The 18723-nt window shown below is 33.4% G+C and overlaps 1 protein-coding gene across 2 annotated transcripts; it reads left to right on the forward strand.

Moving 5' to 3' along the window:
- The first annotated feature begins 11179 nt into the window (after nt 1-11179).
- LOC132615958 (D-aminoacyl-tRNA deacylase) lies at nt 11180-18312 on the forward strand. 2 transcript variants are annotated; one of them, XM_060330556.1, is made up of 8 exons: nt 11180-11509; nt 13056-13198; nt 13363-13426; nt 14457-14542; nt 14698-14753; nt 15854-15928; nt 16281-16469; nt 17992-18312. In XM_060330556.1, exons 1-8 carry the CDS (start codon nt 11224-11226, stop codon nt 18077-18079), a joined length of 987 nt encoding a protein of 328 aa, XP_060186539.1. In that variant the 5' UTR covers nt 11180-11223; the 3' UTR covers nt 18080-18312. The 2 variants fall into 2 exon arrangements, with proteins under 2 accessions (XP_060186539.1, XP_060186540.1); XM_060330557.1 differs by having other exon boundaries at nt 11181-11509; nt 14457-14509.
- The last annotated feature ends 411 nt before the right edge of the window (nt 18313-18723 follow it).

Genomic DNA, 18723 nt, shown 5'->3' on the forward strand with positions numbered 1-18723 from the left:
CTCTATCGGTTCTTAAAGTCTTTATACTTTTATATAATTGATTCTCAACTTCATTCATATATCTTCGACAACATTCAAGTGCTTTAGATTTGTGAGAAATCAAATAGATGTAACCGAAACGCGCGAAATCATCAATAAACGTAATGAAATACATAGCACCAGAGCTTGCCCTCACATTCATTAGACCACAAATATCAGAATGGATTAATTGCAATGGAGAATCTGCTCTCTTAGCCTTCCCAAATGGTTTACGTGTAATCTTTCCGGCAAGACAATTTTCACAAGTTGGCATTTCAATTTTGGAGAAAGGGCCTAAATGCCCTTCCTTTGCCAATATGTTCATCCGGTCTTGCCTTATGTGACCTAATCTTGCATGCCATGTAATAACATCAACATCACTGTTACTAAAATAACATGTCATTATACAACGATCAACATAATAGTCATAAGTTGAAGGATTACAATCTAAAACGATAAAACCATCATAACGAAGTCCAAAACCATCAAAAACATTGTCTTGAGTAATTCTAACACCATTGTGACTAAACTTTAAATCGAAACCAAGATCTAGAAGAACAGACATAGATACTAAGTTACGTCGGATCTCTGGAGCATGTAGGACGTCATACAACATCAAAGTTTAGCCACCACGCAAGTCCATTTTGCAAGTGCCTATCTCTTTGACTTCAAGCTTTGCATTATTTCCTACATATATCCACCTTGATCCAGGTGAGACTCGACGAAACTCCACAAATGCTTCTCGATCAAGACTCACATAGTTGGTGGCCCCTGAGTCTACAATCCACACAGGATAAGACTCAGTTAGTAAAATAGTGCTAGAAACATATGTAGCACTTAGAGATGCGTTTTGAAATGCTGCCTTTTTCGGCTTGGGACACTCATAAGAAAAATGCCCTGGAACATGGCAGTTGTAGCATTTCATCTTACTCTTGTCTTTCTTCTTGAAAAAATGTTTTCCCTTCCTGGAATTTAGCTTGTTCCTTTTCTTAGATAGAGGGTCCTTCTCCGGTCTCCTTACCATTTCCGTCATTTTTCCAATTCTTCCTGTGTTTGAATCCTGAAGACTTTGTGCCACTGGTTTCTGCCGCTCGTCTCCAAGCTCGACATGACGGGAAACATCAGAAAAAGTTTTGATGCTATCATTATGGGTTAAGTTAACCTTCAAATGTTCCTAACTATTGGGAAGAGACCGAATCACTGCCTGAACCTGCTACTCATCAGAGAGAACATGACCAACACTTTTGAGTTGAACAATCATGTTAGACATCACCCTAAGGTGTTGCTTGACATTGTGATCATGACGCTTCTTGTAAGTGTCAAATTTGATAGTCAGCTGTCTAAGGCGGGTCACAGTGGTACCCCCATAAGTCTCTCGTAAGTGTGCCCACATAGCATGAGCAGTAGGGTATTCTTCACATTCGTGAATGAGATCATCGACAACAGAACTCACAATAATTCCACGTGCAGTAGAATATTTCTTTTTCCACGTATTGTAAGTTTCCATATCTCTTCTGTGTTGGGCAGTGTTACTCTCTTCTGGGTGAACCAAAACATGGTTAATACCTTCCAGAGCATCTTCCTTTTCCAGTACATACCATATTTTACGACTCTAGATGTCGTAATTCTCACCGTTTAGTTTCTCACCCTTGTTTAAATCAGCAATGATGCTCTTAGATGCCATATCTGTTGATTGAGACAATTAAGCAAGTTTTTACTCATCAATATTTACCCTTAAAATAAAAGCATGTGATATACACATTCAAGCGAATCAATTCTCGTAAAGGTTTCACATCTAGTGTAAAATCGAAAGGTCACAAAAGTTTCCAATCATCATCTACGAACTAAATGTTTAACTAAAATTAAAATCATTTCTTAATGTGTATTTAATTATATTCGTGACTAGAATCACACAAATTCTTTTAGTCTTATCCCCTTACAACATTCTGTTAATGCATATCAATTAACAATAAATAAATAAATATTCATATGCATATATTAACAGAAAAAAAAAACATATGTTCATAAAAGGAATTTACACAATTACAAGTCATATACTACTCATCTATGGCTATCTCATTACGTGAGTGACGAGGATCTACAACACTTTCAGTCACGTATTTAGCCAATTTATCTACGGGAGAAAGTCTAGAAAATTGAGATTTAGGAACTATCGGACTCAATCTGGGTCTAGAACAAGTCTTTAGTAGCCAAGATTTCTTAATCTTAGTTGCTATTTTCTTTTCTTCCCACTTGGATTCAAGTTCCATATAGTATATCCAAATGGGTGCATTTGGACCAAGCTTGTGACAAAATATCAGCCAACTGACCCTTCCAATAATCTGGTAAAGATTGCTCATATATTCCCAAGGCATCCCAACTCGAAACAATTTTAAAATGTTGAAACATTATTTCCGACAATTTCCTCCCCAAAAGACGAAGGTAGCTTGGAATAGATGCAGATGGGTCCATTTTGATTTTTTTAAATTCTACAAATTTTCTTTCTCCTTCCCTTCGCACAGCTCTATCATCCCTAAAGATATTTTGTATCGTCCTTGGGACATTCTTTATAACTTCAGGCTCAGAGTCTAAATCATTACTAAATATTGTCCTTCGACGATGGATTCTTCTACGTTGTCCTTCTGCTCGACTTTTACCACCACTCCCACTTGAAGCATTTCGAGCATGTCCGGGTCTAGTCATGTCTGAAATGGGAACAAGGAAACAATAAGAATGGACATACCATTCAATGTGACAACACATGCCACAATTACTCGTAGAACACAAATCTGAGGGACATTTCTTAATTTATTTTAACAAAATTATAACACATCATAACCAGGGGCGGAGCCAGCCCTTCGGGTGGGGATTCGGCCGAACCCAGTAGCTTTTGTCCGAGCCATATATTTGTATTAAAATTTTTGTCAAATATGTACAAATTATTAATTAAGAACCCAGTAACTTTAAAGAATTAAAACCCCGAACCCACAAGCTTCGAATCCTGACTCCGCCTCTGATCATAACTCACTCGTTTTTAATCCGTTTAACATCCATAATATATCAACGGAAAGCTTGTAACGAGTAGATTCTGAAAATATATACCACACATCATAATTCTTAATAATTAATTTTCAGATTTTAAATTTCAGAAGCAGTTTTTCATAAAAACTGCCATAATTTTCAGTGTAACTTTAAAAAAAATCACATCTTACTCGTTTTAAATTCGTTTTTAATGGATAATATATCAACAAAAAGCTTTAAACAAGTAGATTTTGAATGTATAAGATTTATGCCGAAATTTTAATTGTGTGATACAGAGAAATCAATTTTCAGTACGTATAGTACCCCCAATTTTTTTTAAGTTCCTGAAAGAAGTGATTCATGAAACACGTGGAAAAAGACAAAAAGAAAATTCTTTGGAATCTACTTTTTTTGTTTTTGTTTTAACAACAACAAAACCAAATATAAGAATTGCAGAGTTTAAGTTCCATCACCATGGATCTCATACTACCTTTTAATAATTTAAAAGAGAACACATGTCCACTAAATCACTTTATTACACAAATAAGTGACTTTTCAAACATAAAGAAAAATTATCACATTGAGCGTATAGGAACAGGGTTTGCAAAGCCATCATCTTTTTGGTTTGAATAAAACAAAGGAGTCAATTATGGCAAAAGAGTTCAAATCAAACACTGCCACTGCCGTTCTTTTTGCAGCGGTTTCCGAAAACAATTCCACATAAGATGCCACATATCAATTTTAATAGTAAGAGAATTATTTCTCCAAGTATAGTATATCCTGTTTACAATGAAAGACTGTGGTGTATACGAAAGACTTTTGCGGCATCAACAAAAAAAAAAAAATCGTGACAATAATCTTAAAAGTAGACAGTCACAAATTTCATTATAATACTGTGTATTTAAAATAACGGAACACACAATCAAAGCTCTGATACCAATGTTAGAAAAAGATACGGAGCAAGGACAACGTAATTTTGTACCTTAAAACAGCGGAAGATTAATAGTTGAACTTGCTACCAAAGAATCGCTCAAGTCGAACTTTAAATCACTAAGAAACAAAGTTTAATTACCACAAACTAGATGTCTTTTGTGTGTATTTTGTGTGGAGAATTTAAGACTACTATAAAAAGGAGTTTTTGGAAGAACTTCAAAAAAAAAAAAAAGTGCAACACTCAATTGCACGTTCATTCCTCAAATAATGTAGTGGTAGTTTTTCTTTAGGACTTAAGGAAATAATTGCCCTAGATAACTCCCTACACGTTTATCTCCTTTAAATGGGTCGGGTCAGTCCACATGGGCGACCCGCCCAAAATAAATAGCCAACAGATAGTGTAAAAAAGGTTGTACACTGATAATACACAATATTTAAACTCATATATATATGTACACACACGATATTATAATAGTTTCTCCCCACGCATATTGTGTATACCGACTACCGAGTCATGTAGTACATATATTATAAAATGATATTAATATTATTAAAGCAAAGTGTTGATTTCGATAAGTATAATCGTAGTTAACTATCTCCTCAATCTAAATAATAGGAAATTAAAGGACAAAGGGTTAACAGACTTAAAGGAAACCAACTTTCCATTGTCCATTATTTTCATAGGCCAGTTTTTTGTTTATATCATAATAATCATGGCTTTTTTAAAAGTTAGTCGAATTATGCAGAGTAGATGAAATTGCGTAGATATACATCTTTCGCACCGAGCCAAACACTTAGATTCAGGAAAACATATTTCACCTAGAGAGCTATTATTTTTGATGCTTCATAACTCCTCATACCATATTGCAAATGTAATATCTCCACAAGATATATAGTTAGGATATGATTTTTCAGGTTCCTTTTTTACTGGACTCAAAAGTGTGAAGGAAAAGGAGAAAAAGCTTGGCCTATACAGTTTATTAAAATGCAAGTCTCAAGTAAAGTATGAAATTCATTTTGGCGCGGGGTAGAACAATGATGTTAGGGTTAGTATGAAATCCATTTTGAATGGGATAGTAGGGCTATGTTTTTTGTCACGCCTTAGGGGCTTTGTTTTGGCACTGAAACAAGACTTAGTCGACCAAGCAAGGGGTACGGCAGGTAATTTTTTTGATAAATATATTATTATCTATATCTATATCTATACTATTTTGAAAGCATGAATATAAATGTTGGTTGACCAAAATATCCTTAAAATATTGAACGACTTTTGTACCCTTCAAAATAATTTTTTCAAATAAATAATTCTATTCGATGTTGGATATAATTGTCATATTAAAGACCTATTAGGACCTTGAATTCAATCATAACGAGACTATAACGAATGTAAAAGATTCATATCAGTAAAGGAAACCTTTTTAGGACTCTCAATTCAAGTAGGGTTGACTTTCTATATTAGAATAAGGAGATAAACATAATTTCATAAATCACAAATGATTAGTGTTAAGAAGAGAAATATGGGTAAAGGTTTATGTAATTAATCCATTACAAATAATATATTTTGTCGAGCTAACTAGCTATTTAAAGTGTCATGACATATTTTCCGTACAAAATATAAGAATTCAGGTGAGAATTATACATTGGTTAACTTGGCCAAAAGTGACTGCCTTTTATGTAAAAAAGAAAATACAAAAATAATTTGTGTGATAAACTTTAGTTAAATTGGATGATTTTTATGTGTGAAAGATAATATCGCTTCTTTTACTAAACACAGAAAAGCATTTTTTGCGTGGTAAACTTTAAGCTTGATGACTTTTATGTACAAAAAATTAAAAAGTGAATTTTGTGTGATAAAATAAAAGTTGGATGAGTATTAGTTAGGATATACTCAGGGAATTAACTGGATATGCATAAATAAAATACGAGAATAAGAAAAAAAAATTATCTATCTAAAGTTGATTGATTATCTTTTGCATGTCAATAGATATAAATTTTTATGTCGAAAGAAAATAAAATAGTTAAATTATTTCTATGTATAAGCAATTCATCATAAAAACTACCATGAAGTAATAAAATTTTACGATGATGGGAGGAGTTTTTTTTTTGGTTATATATTGTATCTTACTTTTGGGATCAACTTAAATTTTTTAAAATAAATTACTAAATAATCTTAACACCGTAAGATATTCTTATACTTTAATTTTGTTTAGTAACCGTATTCAACACTTTTATATTTGTAAATGACGATAAATAAATATGTGATCACTCAATCCTTAATATTGGATTATCTTAGTCGTAACATGTTCCTCATATGGAAAAATAAACAAAAATTATATAGCAGGAACATCTTCGTCAAAGAAATATTAAGTGTATACAATCTTATATTATAGTAACATTTTTGTACCTCATATATATATATAATATATATAATTATAAATAATTATCTAATATTTTTTGCGGTGATTGAGGTTGACAGGGAATAACGTGCGATTATAGAGACTAGTATTACCAAAATGTGAGATATGTACAATAGTGAATCCGCGACTTAAGTAGTACAAAAAAAAAAGTTGAACCAAACTAGTACAAAAAAAAAAAAAGAACATAAGTAGTATTCACGCACGAAATTCGTGCGTGAAAGGACCAAACTGCAAAAACACAGTTTTGGCCTTTCACGCACAAATTTTGTGCGTGAATGGTGTCATCAAAAAAAAGAAGAATGGGCTCATCCAAAAAAAAAAAGGACAAGCTTTCACGCACAAATTATGTGCGTCAATGGTGTTGCCTTTTTTTTTTTTTTTTTTTTTTTTGCGTTACCTTTCCAATCACGTTTTTTTCCATACTTTGGGCAAAGATTAGTCATGTTTTAAAATCCCAAAATATCAATATTTTATATAAAACTTAATATCTTTTTTTGCGTACAATAATGCCGGCTCATTACATCAAGTCCACCTAAATGTTTGGATCGTCGTTTTAGGGGTTCTAAAGTGCCCCGAAGCAAGTTTTGAAACTTGTAATATTTATAGGGTTTTGATTTAAGTGTTTTACTATATTTGAATGTACAAATTTAAATATTTGATTTAATAATAATTCATCCAATACGAGAGGTCTATACTAATTAATATTTGTATTGCTTTGAATTAGTATTGTAATTAAATGGAATGAATTATTTTTTAATTAGTATAGACCTCTCGTATTGGATGAACTATTATTAAATCAAATATTTAAATTTGTACATTCAAATATAATAAAACACTTAAATCAAAACCCTATAAATATTACAAGTTTCAAAACTTGCTTCGGGGCACTTTAGAACCCCTAAAACGACGATCCAAACATTTAGGTGGACTTGATGTAATGAGCCGACATTATTGTACGCAAAAAAAGATATTAAGTTTTATATAAAATATTGATATTTTGGAATTTTAAAACATGACTAATCTTTGCCCAAAGTATGGAAAAAAATGTGATTGGAAAGGTAACGCAAAAAAAAAAAAAGGCAACACCATTGACGCACATAATTTGTGCGTGAAAGCTTGTCCTTTTTTTTTTTGGATGAGCCCATTCTTCTTTTTTTTGATGACACCATTCACGCACAAAATTTGTGCGTGAAAGGCCAAAACTGTGTTTTTGCAGTTTGGTCCTTTCACGCACGAATTTCGTGCGTGAATACTACTTATGTTTTTTTTTTTTTTTTGTACTAGTTTGGTTCAACTTTATTTTTTTTATACTACTTAAGTCGCGGATTCGTACAATAGTATCAAGTTGGAACTAGACTAGCCCTAGTTCTAGCCAAGCAACAAAAACACCTAAGTTACTAGAGCAAACAAGCTCAATACTTCTCCCTATCAAAAGAAACCAGTCTATCAGCTACTACAACAAAGCACATCATCAGTTACACTAAAACTAAGGATAGAAATTTAGTTGGTCTAATCTTCTTTATACTCTCTTATCACCAGCTCCCTTGAGACATCCTGAACAATGCTTCGAATTATACTACCTGTAGTTTGAGCCTTCTTCTGGGACATTCTTCTGTTTCTCTCCATCCGCACCTGATACAAACTGCCTGTGAGTGACATTCTGAGGACTTCCGGGTAATTAGTTTGATAGGTGGGAAAGTAAATGAGTAGGGCGGGTAATTGATTTGATTTTTTATGAGTAGTTATGTATTTTTTCCTATTTTCCCTCCAATAATTGGAGTGATGGGATATATGTGATCCTTTTCCCATAACTAAAAGTGAATTTTGTGCAACACAAATTTAGATTAATCAAATTACAGTTATTTATGATGATATTAAGTCAAGTTTCAGCATCAAAAAAAGAAGTTGGAAAATAGCCACTTTTTTTATGCTAATTAAGCTTTAGCCAAAATTATTCAAAGTTAGCCGCTTTTTCAAGTGAAAATAAAATTTGGACATACTCCAAGCTAAAACGTGAGAAACTCTAGCGTAATATACTGGAGTTCAAAATTCTTACATGTGATATTCCAACACAAGGTGTAAAAATTCAAAAAAAAAAAAAATATCAATTCAAACTCCAGGGAAAATCATGGAGTTTGAAATGTCTCCTTCTTGAACTCGAGGACAGTGTCATGAAGTTTTCCTAAAGTTTCACTTGTGTCATTTTGATCTCAAGGTTTGTTTGAGGGATTTGAATAGAAATTCTATTTTGGGGCTCAATATTGCAGGACTCTACTCCTCTTTTCAGGCTTGCTCCGTTCTATGCTCAAAACTTCAACTCAATCACTTGTACAAAGGGAATGTGAAATCTTACTGGAACTCCATGATACTATCCTGAAATTTTGCTTTTATAAGGTCAATTTTTTATAACAAGAGTATTTGACTTCAATTGTATAAGTTCAAACTCCTGGACAAAGTCCTATATTTTAGCTTGAAGAAGTTGAGACTCATTATATCTAGAGGTACCATGTAGTCCTTTAATATTATTTCACTCAGTGATATTTATTTCACTTGTGGTATCTGACAATAACTGCTTAACATTATCTTACTCATTCTACTTGGGAAAATGCTATTTCACTTCAATATTCATATACAAATTTAATATATTTTATCACGGTAGCATAAATGACATAATATTAATGTTATTGCACTCATGGTATGTAATTAACTCTTTGATATCTAATAAAATAATTATTTTAATATTATTCCTCTCATGATTCCTCGAAAAATACTATTTCCCTCCTATATTTTGGTTTCAAACTCCATTGTAGATTCTTGGGATTTGAATTGCACATCGAGAAATTTTTTGAACTACATCACATTGTGTTGGAGTTTCACTCGTAAGAACTTTGAACTCCAACATCTTGTACTGTAGTGTTTTTGTATTTTAACTAAGGATATTTCTATACAACTTTTATTTTGTATTAAAAAAATAATTAATTTTCAGTTGCTTTTCAAATATTAATTAGATATAAGTGAAACTTATTTTCTCCCTCCAATTTTGCTTTAAAAATCAAATTTCTCGTCTATTTTAGAGTTTTTCTTGCCATTAATGTAATATTTCTTAATTAAATCATAATTTGATTAAAATATTAAAAAAATCATTAAGAAATTTATCATTAATTAAAAAAATTAACCTTTTTACCACTTTTTTTTTTAAAGTAACTTTTTCTTCTAGAGTTTCATTTACTTTTTACTTTTAGAAAAAGTAAAAGTTGAATATATGTGATCTAAGTTGCGCGGACTCTTCACTTTGGATGCCTCGCTCATTGACATTTTTAAAGAGTCTAAACAACATAGCATATGAGCCGCCTGTAGATCCTGTTAGAATTCCCATTTTTTTTTTCCACACCATTCATAATCACTTTTTCTTCATTTTTGCCTCAAATATTTTGTGAATAATCCATGCTTAAATTTTGACAAGTCTTTGGGTAGTTTATGGAATCACAACTTTTATTTTAAAACACTTAGAATAATTTATATCTGAAATTAGCCCTAAAACTAATAGCTTGTTTCGCTAAGTTTTTGAGAATTCAAAATACTTATTTTAAAAATTTAAGGCGTTTGTCCAATTTTTTATTTTATTTTAAACTAAGTGATTTTGACTAGTCGATGAGTAGCTTTTCCCAAAAAAACACTGAAACCTTGGCCTAACACAAATTACTGATTTAATATTGATATAAATACTTGTTAAATAGATTAACTAAACACAATTTGCTGCTCCTTAAAAAAAAAAAAAAAAAAAAAGCACAATTATCATAATCGACAGATTTTGAATATTTAACCAATTAGGCTATAAATGACATACGTATTTTATTGGGACGAAGAGTTTCATTTTACTTTTTCCACCAACTTACTGCCAATGTGGCGCCACTACAACCGTCGATCATTTAAAAACCAAACTACATAAATTTTCTACTAAAACTTTCCCACAGAAAAATACCCACAGATTTTTTTTTCATATAAATGGTGAAGTTCGTGGGTAACAACGATCCAGCATCAATTAACACAGTGAAGGAGCTGTTAGCTATATCATGATGGCAACCCCGGCCCACATTTTTGTTTTTTAAATTAAAGTGTTTTTGCGTAGTAGAAGAAGTTGAGTAGCTTTTTTCTCAAAAGCACTGAACCTTAGTTAACACAATTTTTTTTTTCGTCAGTCTAAAACAAATAACTAATTTAATATTAATAAAACATATTTTTTAAATTGATTAGCTAAATACAAATTACCACTCTAAAAATACTTTTTTGAAAATTACTTCAACGAAAAGGAAAACACTTTCAAAATAGACAGAATTTGAAAATTTGACCAAATAAGCAATAAATGATATAATCTTTCCCTTTTATTTTTCACGACACTCTTTCTTTTTTAGTCGGTCACAAAAAAAAGATCATTTCTACAATTAGCACTAATTTAATTGTAAAATTCCCATTTTATCCTTAATAAAATAATTTCTACCAACAAAAGTTTCTACAGTTTGTTTTTAGACCATAAAATTTAAAAATCTTTATTTTTTTTAAATTTCGTATTCAGTTAAACATCCCTATAGAATTGTGACGGAGGGAGTATAAAAAAAAATCCTCAATAAAAAGCACTTTCCTCATTTGAAATTAATCCGACTTCAATACGGATACCGACACCAAATGAAAAAAACAAAAAGAAATCTTATTGGGACTAAAAGAGTTCCGTTCTACTTTTTCTTCTAACTCCTACCAATATGGCGCCTATATAAATGTTGTGCAAAAACTTTTCCCATAGAAAAATACCCATACCCATAAAATTAAAAACCAAAATATGGTGACTCTTGTGGTGGCAACAACAAAAGATCCAGCATCAATTAATCCAGCAAAGGAGTTATTAGCTATGCCAGGTTGGCAACCTGGGCCCACATTAGATCAACGTGTCAGAAGTTTTATTAACGGAGATGTGAGAGTGTTGGAACATGACAAAGGCATTGTGGAAGAAGATGATTTAGATCAACGGTGGGAGATGTGTACAGGTCAGCATGTTGATGAGGTTATATTTCTTAGTAAACATACTGCTGTATCCAACCGACCTGCTCTCACCATACACCCCATTGGTATGTACTATTATTTCGTCTCAATTTATGTTACGGTGTTTGATTGGATACTGTGTTTAATATTACACGGCTCGTTTGGTACGAGTGATAAGGGATAATTAGTTTCAGGATTAAATTTTAGGTGAGTTTATCCGGCATTTGGTTCAGATACAATGGCATATAATTAATCCTCGGATTGTAGTATTATTTTTGTCTCTGCGGGAGGGTGGGATAATAATCCCGGGATAATTAATTGTGGACTAACTTGTTATCCAACCAAACTACCCCTAATTGTGATGATTTATTATATTACTCTCTCCGGTTCAATTTATGTGAAGTGGTTGACTGTGCACGGAATTTAAAGCTTGTGGTCCAAAATAAGACATAAATATTTTGTGTGGCTAGAAATTATTTCGGTAAAATGAGAATTTTAAAGTTAAATTGTTGCTAAATATAGAAAAGTGTCATTCTTTTTTGGACTGACTAAAAAGGAAAGAGTATCACATAAATTGGAACAGAGGGAGTATTATATTTGTGTTGATGTATCATATTCCTTCCGTCCCAAATTAGCCGTCATTTTTCGCTTCCTGAAAGTCAGTTTGACTAATCTTCGAGGCTAAATTGGTTTAGAACTTTAGATCAACTCAATATTTTTTACAATTAAAATTTTGATATTCAAAAACTATTCGAAAAGTAATAGAAGTTGTAACTTTTCTGATGTCAATTTGATGAAAAAAAAATACATTTTAAAATGTTAGTCAAAGTTCATATAGTTTGACTCAAGCACAGCATGACAACTAATTTGGGATAGAGGGAGCATTATTGAATTAGTGGTAATGGAACAAGGTATTTTATCACTCAAATGTGTGACCTAGCTGTTAAATGAAGTTGGAATGGAACAACATAGTTCAAATATAGTAGAGGCAAAAAGGGCTAGGTGATTCTATCTGTCTAAGTTTTGTTGAACAGAGTTATCCCGTATATGTCGCTGATAGGAGGTAGAATGTACACGATTGGATTAATCCAAGTGCCGCAAGCCGGCTAAAACACCATCTTTTTAAGAAATGAAGGAAAATATTATAGTTAATTAGTTATATAAGGTTGTTCAGTTTGGAGGAAAATATTCTCGATGGTAAACGGTTTATGTTGAAATCTGGATCATTTTCCATGTTTGATTAGGTATAAAAATAGGTGATATAAATGGTATAGTAGCCATATGATATAAGTATAACATAGTGTTTCTTGTGATATCTTTTAGTATTGGCTAGGGACAATGTTTGAGATGCCAACGTGACTGCATATCTTATATCAGTGATTGTGGAAGAAAATGTTAAAAATAGTTGAAAAGTTACTTTGATAGATAAAACATTACATCAAAGTTTAAATGAATTTAAATTTTGTAAAACTGTGTAGGATGATATCATTATTCGAATGATTATCAAACATTGTGAAGCATACTATCATGGAATGAGTGTTTATAAATTGGAAGAGAGGGTATATTTGATGTTGGAACTTAGATGTTTGTGGACACCTTAATGAGGTCCTAATTCTGTTCAATGTTTGTTAGGGGTGCCACATTTGAAAGAGGGGGATGTTCCGCCACAAGGAGGGAGGCCAGGGTGGGCAGCACCACCAAATCCAAGGATGGGGCCGTGGATGATTCTTTTGAATAAAATTGCTGAATCTCATAATCTCGTTCCTGAATTTGAGGTATGGTTCTTTTCTTTACCAGTTCTAAAATCAATCTTTTATGATAATCCTGCTAGATAATCCTGGCAATTCTCTCCAAATAGCTTATTTCTTTTGTTTTCCATTTTTCCTCTACTTTAACATGTAATATGGAGTGTAATACTATTTCTTCCTGGCTGGTATAGATTACTTTTGAAGCTACTCATCATGGACCTGTGACAACTAAGCCAACAATGTTCATCGAGATAGGTAACCTTCATGAAGTCCTATTCTTTTTTTCTTTTCTTTTCTTTTTGTAATTCTTCCTTAATTTTTGAGTTCACACCATAAAGGAACAGTCCAATGTGTTCTATTTCATGTCTTGTGCATTCATGTTATATTAGCACTTATCTCAAAGCTCCATATTTTCCAAGAGGAGCACAAAATTCTGTGGTTTTCCAACTAAATAGACCATAAATGGAACAGAAGGGAGATCTAGAAGTTTACTACACCAATTGCAACAGAGTTACATCTAATTCAAGTAAAATCGAAAATTGGGAAGAAGAAAAAGGTACCAGCACTGATTAGACATCAGTGTTGTTTTTCTTTTCCCTTGATAATTTTAGTATGAAAGAAGATCTTATTGTTAAAATGGAGAGGAAGAAATAAAAGATCAAGGACAAGAAGTTCTCACAGAGAAAGAACTGCAAGGATGAGGGAACAAGGTAAATCTTCCTAAAAATTAAGCAAGCTGTGATCTACACTAGGGCTGTTAGTCAATTAGGCAGCAGATTACTAAGCCATTACCTTAGTTCTCTTTAAGCTATATTTTCCGTAGTGTAGACGCTCTTTTGTCCATTTCTGGAGTATTCTTTGGCTTAACTAACATAATAATAACCAAAATGTGAGACTCAATTTAATAGTTGAAGGGGATAGGTTCACAAGACTTCTACTTAGGCAGGCGTTGAATTGATTCATTTTTTTGTGTGTGTCCGCTTTCTTGCTTCTTTGATAGTATCCTTCTTATATACTTAGGCTGACATAGGCTAACTCATTTTAGATTCTCTCTGTATATTTTTACCCTTTTTCTTTGTTAGGTGGTTCTTATATTTCCTTTTTATGGGTTGTTGGAGAGGAATGCCTTGGGAACAACTAGAATGCTGAGTTTACATAGTTATTTTGTCCCATTCTTCTCTATTACTCCATCACTTACTTCATCACTTTTTTTTGGTTCAATTTACTCCATCACTTACTTCATCAGCTATGCGGTTTATGAAAACTAATTACTTGCTTGATCTAGGTAGCACTGAGGAGTACTGGAAGAGACAGGATGCTGCTCAAGTTGTTGCTCTAGTGAGTTTTACTTTGTTAGTGGCTGCTTTACTGGTCAGGGGTGTTGCTATCTAAGTCTTATATTTCTAGTTTGCAAAGTACTTTCTTTTATTTATTTAGTTCTCTTATGTTTACTCATCTGGTCAATTCAGAAACAACAATGCTTACCTATTTGGATTTTCTCTAACAAATATATATTTTACTTACAGTTAGTCTGGGAAGGACTTGGACTTGGAGGAGGTCCTCCTGTTGGAAACTGGAGCAGGTATCATTTACTTCTGCTAGTTGTTCCCCTATATCCCTCAAACATTGATCCCAGGCTCTTCTTTCTTCATTTTCTTTTGGCTGAGCATTCTCTTCTCTCTGAAAAAGTAAATTGTTAGAACGAGTGTGTGTATCGACTATCGACTATCGACAACGTCCTATTCATTGCCCCGCCTCCCAAGCAAAGAAAAGAAACTGAGTAAAGCAAAAGTGAATTGTTCAAGACACATTTATAGAATTGTTCAAGACACATTTATACTGCAAATGCACATTCGTCCTTAAGTTACTTTTACTATTGTTAGCATTTGTTTCATAGGCACAGCTCCTTTTTCTGAATTTCATAATTCTTGCAATATTGTTCTTTCCTTGCAATATTCCCATCAACTTGCTCCAAAAGCTGCCAGACTGCTCCCATTGCCCTTGAACAATATTCACCCGATTGTTAACCAACAAGATCATTTCATTCCAGTTACTTGCAAAATATGTAATAATCAAAAATCAACACCGCCTGAGCCAATATCCACCAGCAGTCCTACTTAAGTTTCTTTTCTGGAATTTACAGCTTCATCTTCAGAGTATCTGTTTACTTTTGCTTCTGAAGCTGCTTCCATGTATGATTGAACTAAAATGGAGTAAGAAGGAATTTTGGTGTCTTCAAGACCTTGTATTTCATTCTCCTCTAGCTTTCACAAGCTTTCTGCACTGGTGCTCTTCTTTAAAACTTGGCCACATGTTGTTAGTGAGTCTGCAAGGAGCGTATATGATATCCTATATGGGGCATGAGAAGGCCTTCTTTTTTAAGTGTAAAATGGTCCAATGTGACCAGCATGAAAATCAAGAGCCTAACTAACTTATTCACTTCCTAGTTTTGGTTTTGATACAGGAGTGATTTGGGAAACCCAGCCTCTGCTATTCTCTGTTCTGTCAGTACTATGGTTTTCTTGCCCACAATTTTGCACCTTTTTATATTAACTCTTTGAGATTAGCTACACAGACTATATAGCTTGAAGTGATGGTTATTTTATCTAGCTGTTAATTTTATTTCTCTGTAAAAGGTGTCTGTATTCTTCTGAATTGACAAGTCATTCCATTGTCTTCCAGTACATCTGCAAATAGCAAAGTCCTCCTAGGGATTGGTGGAGGACATTATGTGCCACGACATACGGATGTGATAAAGTAAGTGAGTCGGTTACTAAATTGTTGTTTACCTCTTTTATATTCCATACCTTTTCGTGACAGCTTGCTCAATACAATCTATATGTTTGGTATTGGAGCCTTTTGGTATGTATGTGGTCATGTTGCATTAAAATTTTGGCGTAGTTTAACTGTAAAAGGTCCCGCTTGCTGCATCTTCTTACTTTTCTCTTCAAATTATCTATCAAGCAGATAGTACAACTGCTTGATTTGTTTCAGCTGTTCTAAAGAATCATTACATCAACTGCGTGGAGTAATCCAAATTGCTAACTATGAAACAGAAACTATATTCCAGCATAAGTTTGGTTTAATAGTTGTTTTTGTTCGCACACAGGAAGGATGGTTGTTGGGTGGGCCAACTCCTCTCCGGTTACTCCTTGCCAATGGAAGATCCTGGCCCAACAAAAGGTAAAGTAAGTGCACAAGATATTGCTGGAACTTGGAAACATTCAATTAGAGCAGCATATGATGCTACCAAAGCAGGTTTTCCTGGTGGAGATATTCTGGCACATCTTGATCAGAAGTAAGTTCATTTGCAATAAATAAATAAATAAATTGATATTTGGTTCTAGACTATGAAAAGAAACCGATTTCCAACTAGCTGGATACAAGTATCACTAGAACTTTCACCGAAATGCACTGTCGTCCACTATAGAGCGTAATGACCACTTTTTATAGAGACAGGTGAACAGCCTAGATAAAAATTTTAAGACGGTGCAAATCTGTTGCATCAAAGAGCAACCATCTCAATAAGTTTAACTTTTTCAAGTGGTCCATCTTCATTCTTTTATTTAGCAAATTGTTACAAGATTGATAATCATGATAGAGAATGAGATTGATCATAAAATGGAAGAAGCTGCATTTTCCAGATTTGATGTGCATATTTACATACACTATTCATTTCAGTGTTCGATAGACTTTATTCTTCTTTACGTGTTGAATATTTAAATCTAATCTTTCTTTGTCGTAATCTTGAAGTTAAAGAAAAGGTTGTGGGCTTTTATAATGATTTGTTATCTGGAAAGAACAATATAATCTTTTCTGTGATTTACTTGTATTTTTACCCGCAAGGGTGGCTCGGTTGAGCATGGGACTTCCATAAAGGTCTCAGGTTCGAAACCCCCTGCGTACAACAGCAGGAAATTTGCCTTCTGGGTCGAACTCGTTGCATGGGGCTTGCCTAGTGCAGGTTATCTCTCCTGTGTGGTTTGCGAGTTATTGGACATGAGCGGGGTTTACCCTGTGCGCACCCGAAGGGTAGCGGTTGCGGGTTCCCTTGTCATAAAAAATATAATCTTTTCCTTGAGTCCTTTTTCAGGATCATAATAATTCCCCTCCATGACTGTTAAATCTTAAACCCCCTTTAATTATTATATATCCCCACTCTTAGCCCTACATTAGGATTCTGTAAATATTTCTGGCGGAAAAGTTTCACCTGTCGAGAGAAAAGAAACCATGACAAGATTACCACTCCTGACCAGTCGTTAATCTTCCTTAGCTGTGTGCACTATGATAGTCAGGTTGTAGGTTTGTTAGGATGGTGCAGGTGAAAAGTTTCCCTTTTCTTCTCCCCATAATGCTTACTATCAGTAGTACGGTAATTTTCTTCTGGCTGTTCAGAACAAGACATTCATAAAGATTAGACAGGATATAATGAGATTGCAGGTATCGGGTGAATATAGATACATTATTGCCTCCCAATCTTTGATAAAGCCGCAAGTTCTAATTAGCATATCATCAAAAGCTAATATAAGATCAAGAGCACCTGATGGATGGCATGGAGTAAACATATTCTTGCTTAGCTAGATTCCGATTCCAAATGGCTTGCTGGTTATTCACCCATAAGATTAAGATTGTGTCATTGGCTAAATGCAAAAGAAGCGTTAGCTCTGAAATGTGTCCTTGGGATGGGCTGGATGCCTGGATGTACCAAATCTTGCTAAGCAACAAATCATTGTTTAACTCAGTAACATATTTTAATTGTTATCTTGTTCTTTTCCCTTTCTTTTACTAGAATAACATAATTTTGTTATATGTTGTTGTAGGAGTTTCAAGAGTTGGCAGAAGAATGCGATTATTGAATTCCTAGGTGCACAGAACATTAAAATTGGCAAGCCTGGTGACTTCCGCTGATTCCGATCAAGTTTAGCAAGTTAGTTGCTTATTGATGTTGTTAAGGTCCACAACTTTCATACCTTCTTTTTTAGATGTACTTGTAGAGTAGGTTGAAGCAATAGCTTCCGGATCATCATATAAGCATATTGTTCACTGAGAACTTTGTATGTCCTGGGAAAAGAAGTAGAAAGGAAAACAATGTATGAAGATTAATATAGGCAAGTATAATAATCTTTTTCTTCTTTGTTAAACTGACTATAATAATCTTTTTCTTCTTTGTTAAACTGACTTTTAAACCTGCTTTGAAATTCTTTACTTGAGCCGAGGGTCTATTGGAAACAACCTGTCTACCTTTCCAATGTAAGGGTAAGGTTTGCGTACATACCAAGTCCCCATATTCCACTTTGTGGGATTACACTAGATATGTTGTTGTTGTCGTTATTAAACTTGACTTTTAAATGTTGTGCTCAAGGTTGTTTCGTGCAATATGTTTTCCCTCAGAAACCAAAACAAAAGAGAAAAGATTAAACGAGAAAGAACGACCAAATTTCCCATTGCCCATAGGTATCATCATATTAAAAATTTGAACCATTTCATAATTTATGCGGTCTCCCTTCACATGCGTGATAGCTTAACCTGTGTACATCTGAGAAAGACGTGAC

Source organism: Lycium barbarum, chromosome 10 (assembly GCF_019175385.1).
Source record: "Lycium barbarum isolate Lr01 chromosome 10, ASM1917538v2, whole genome shotgun sequence".
Classification (NCBI taxonomy): domain Eukaryota; kingdom Viridiplantae; phylum Streptophyta; class Magnoliopsida; order Solanales; family Solanaceae; genus Lycium; species Lycium barbarum.

Coding starts and splice junctions, on each gene's coding strand:
- LOC132615958 (XM_060330556.1), top strand. CDS start 11,224: ATGGTGACTCTTGTGGTGGCAACAACAAAAGATCCAGCATCAATTAAT. Junction 13,427..14,456: donor AACAATGTTCATCGAGATAG/GTAACCTTCATG, acceptor TGCTTGATCTAG/GTAGCACTGAGGAGTACTGG. Junction 15,929..16,280: donor CGACATACGGATGTGATAAA/GTAAGTGAGTCG, acceptor GTTCGCACACAG/GAAGGATGGTTGTTGGGTGG.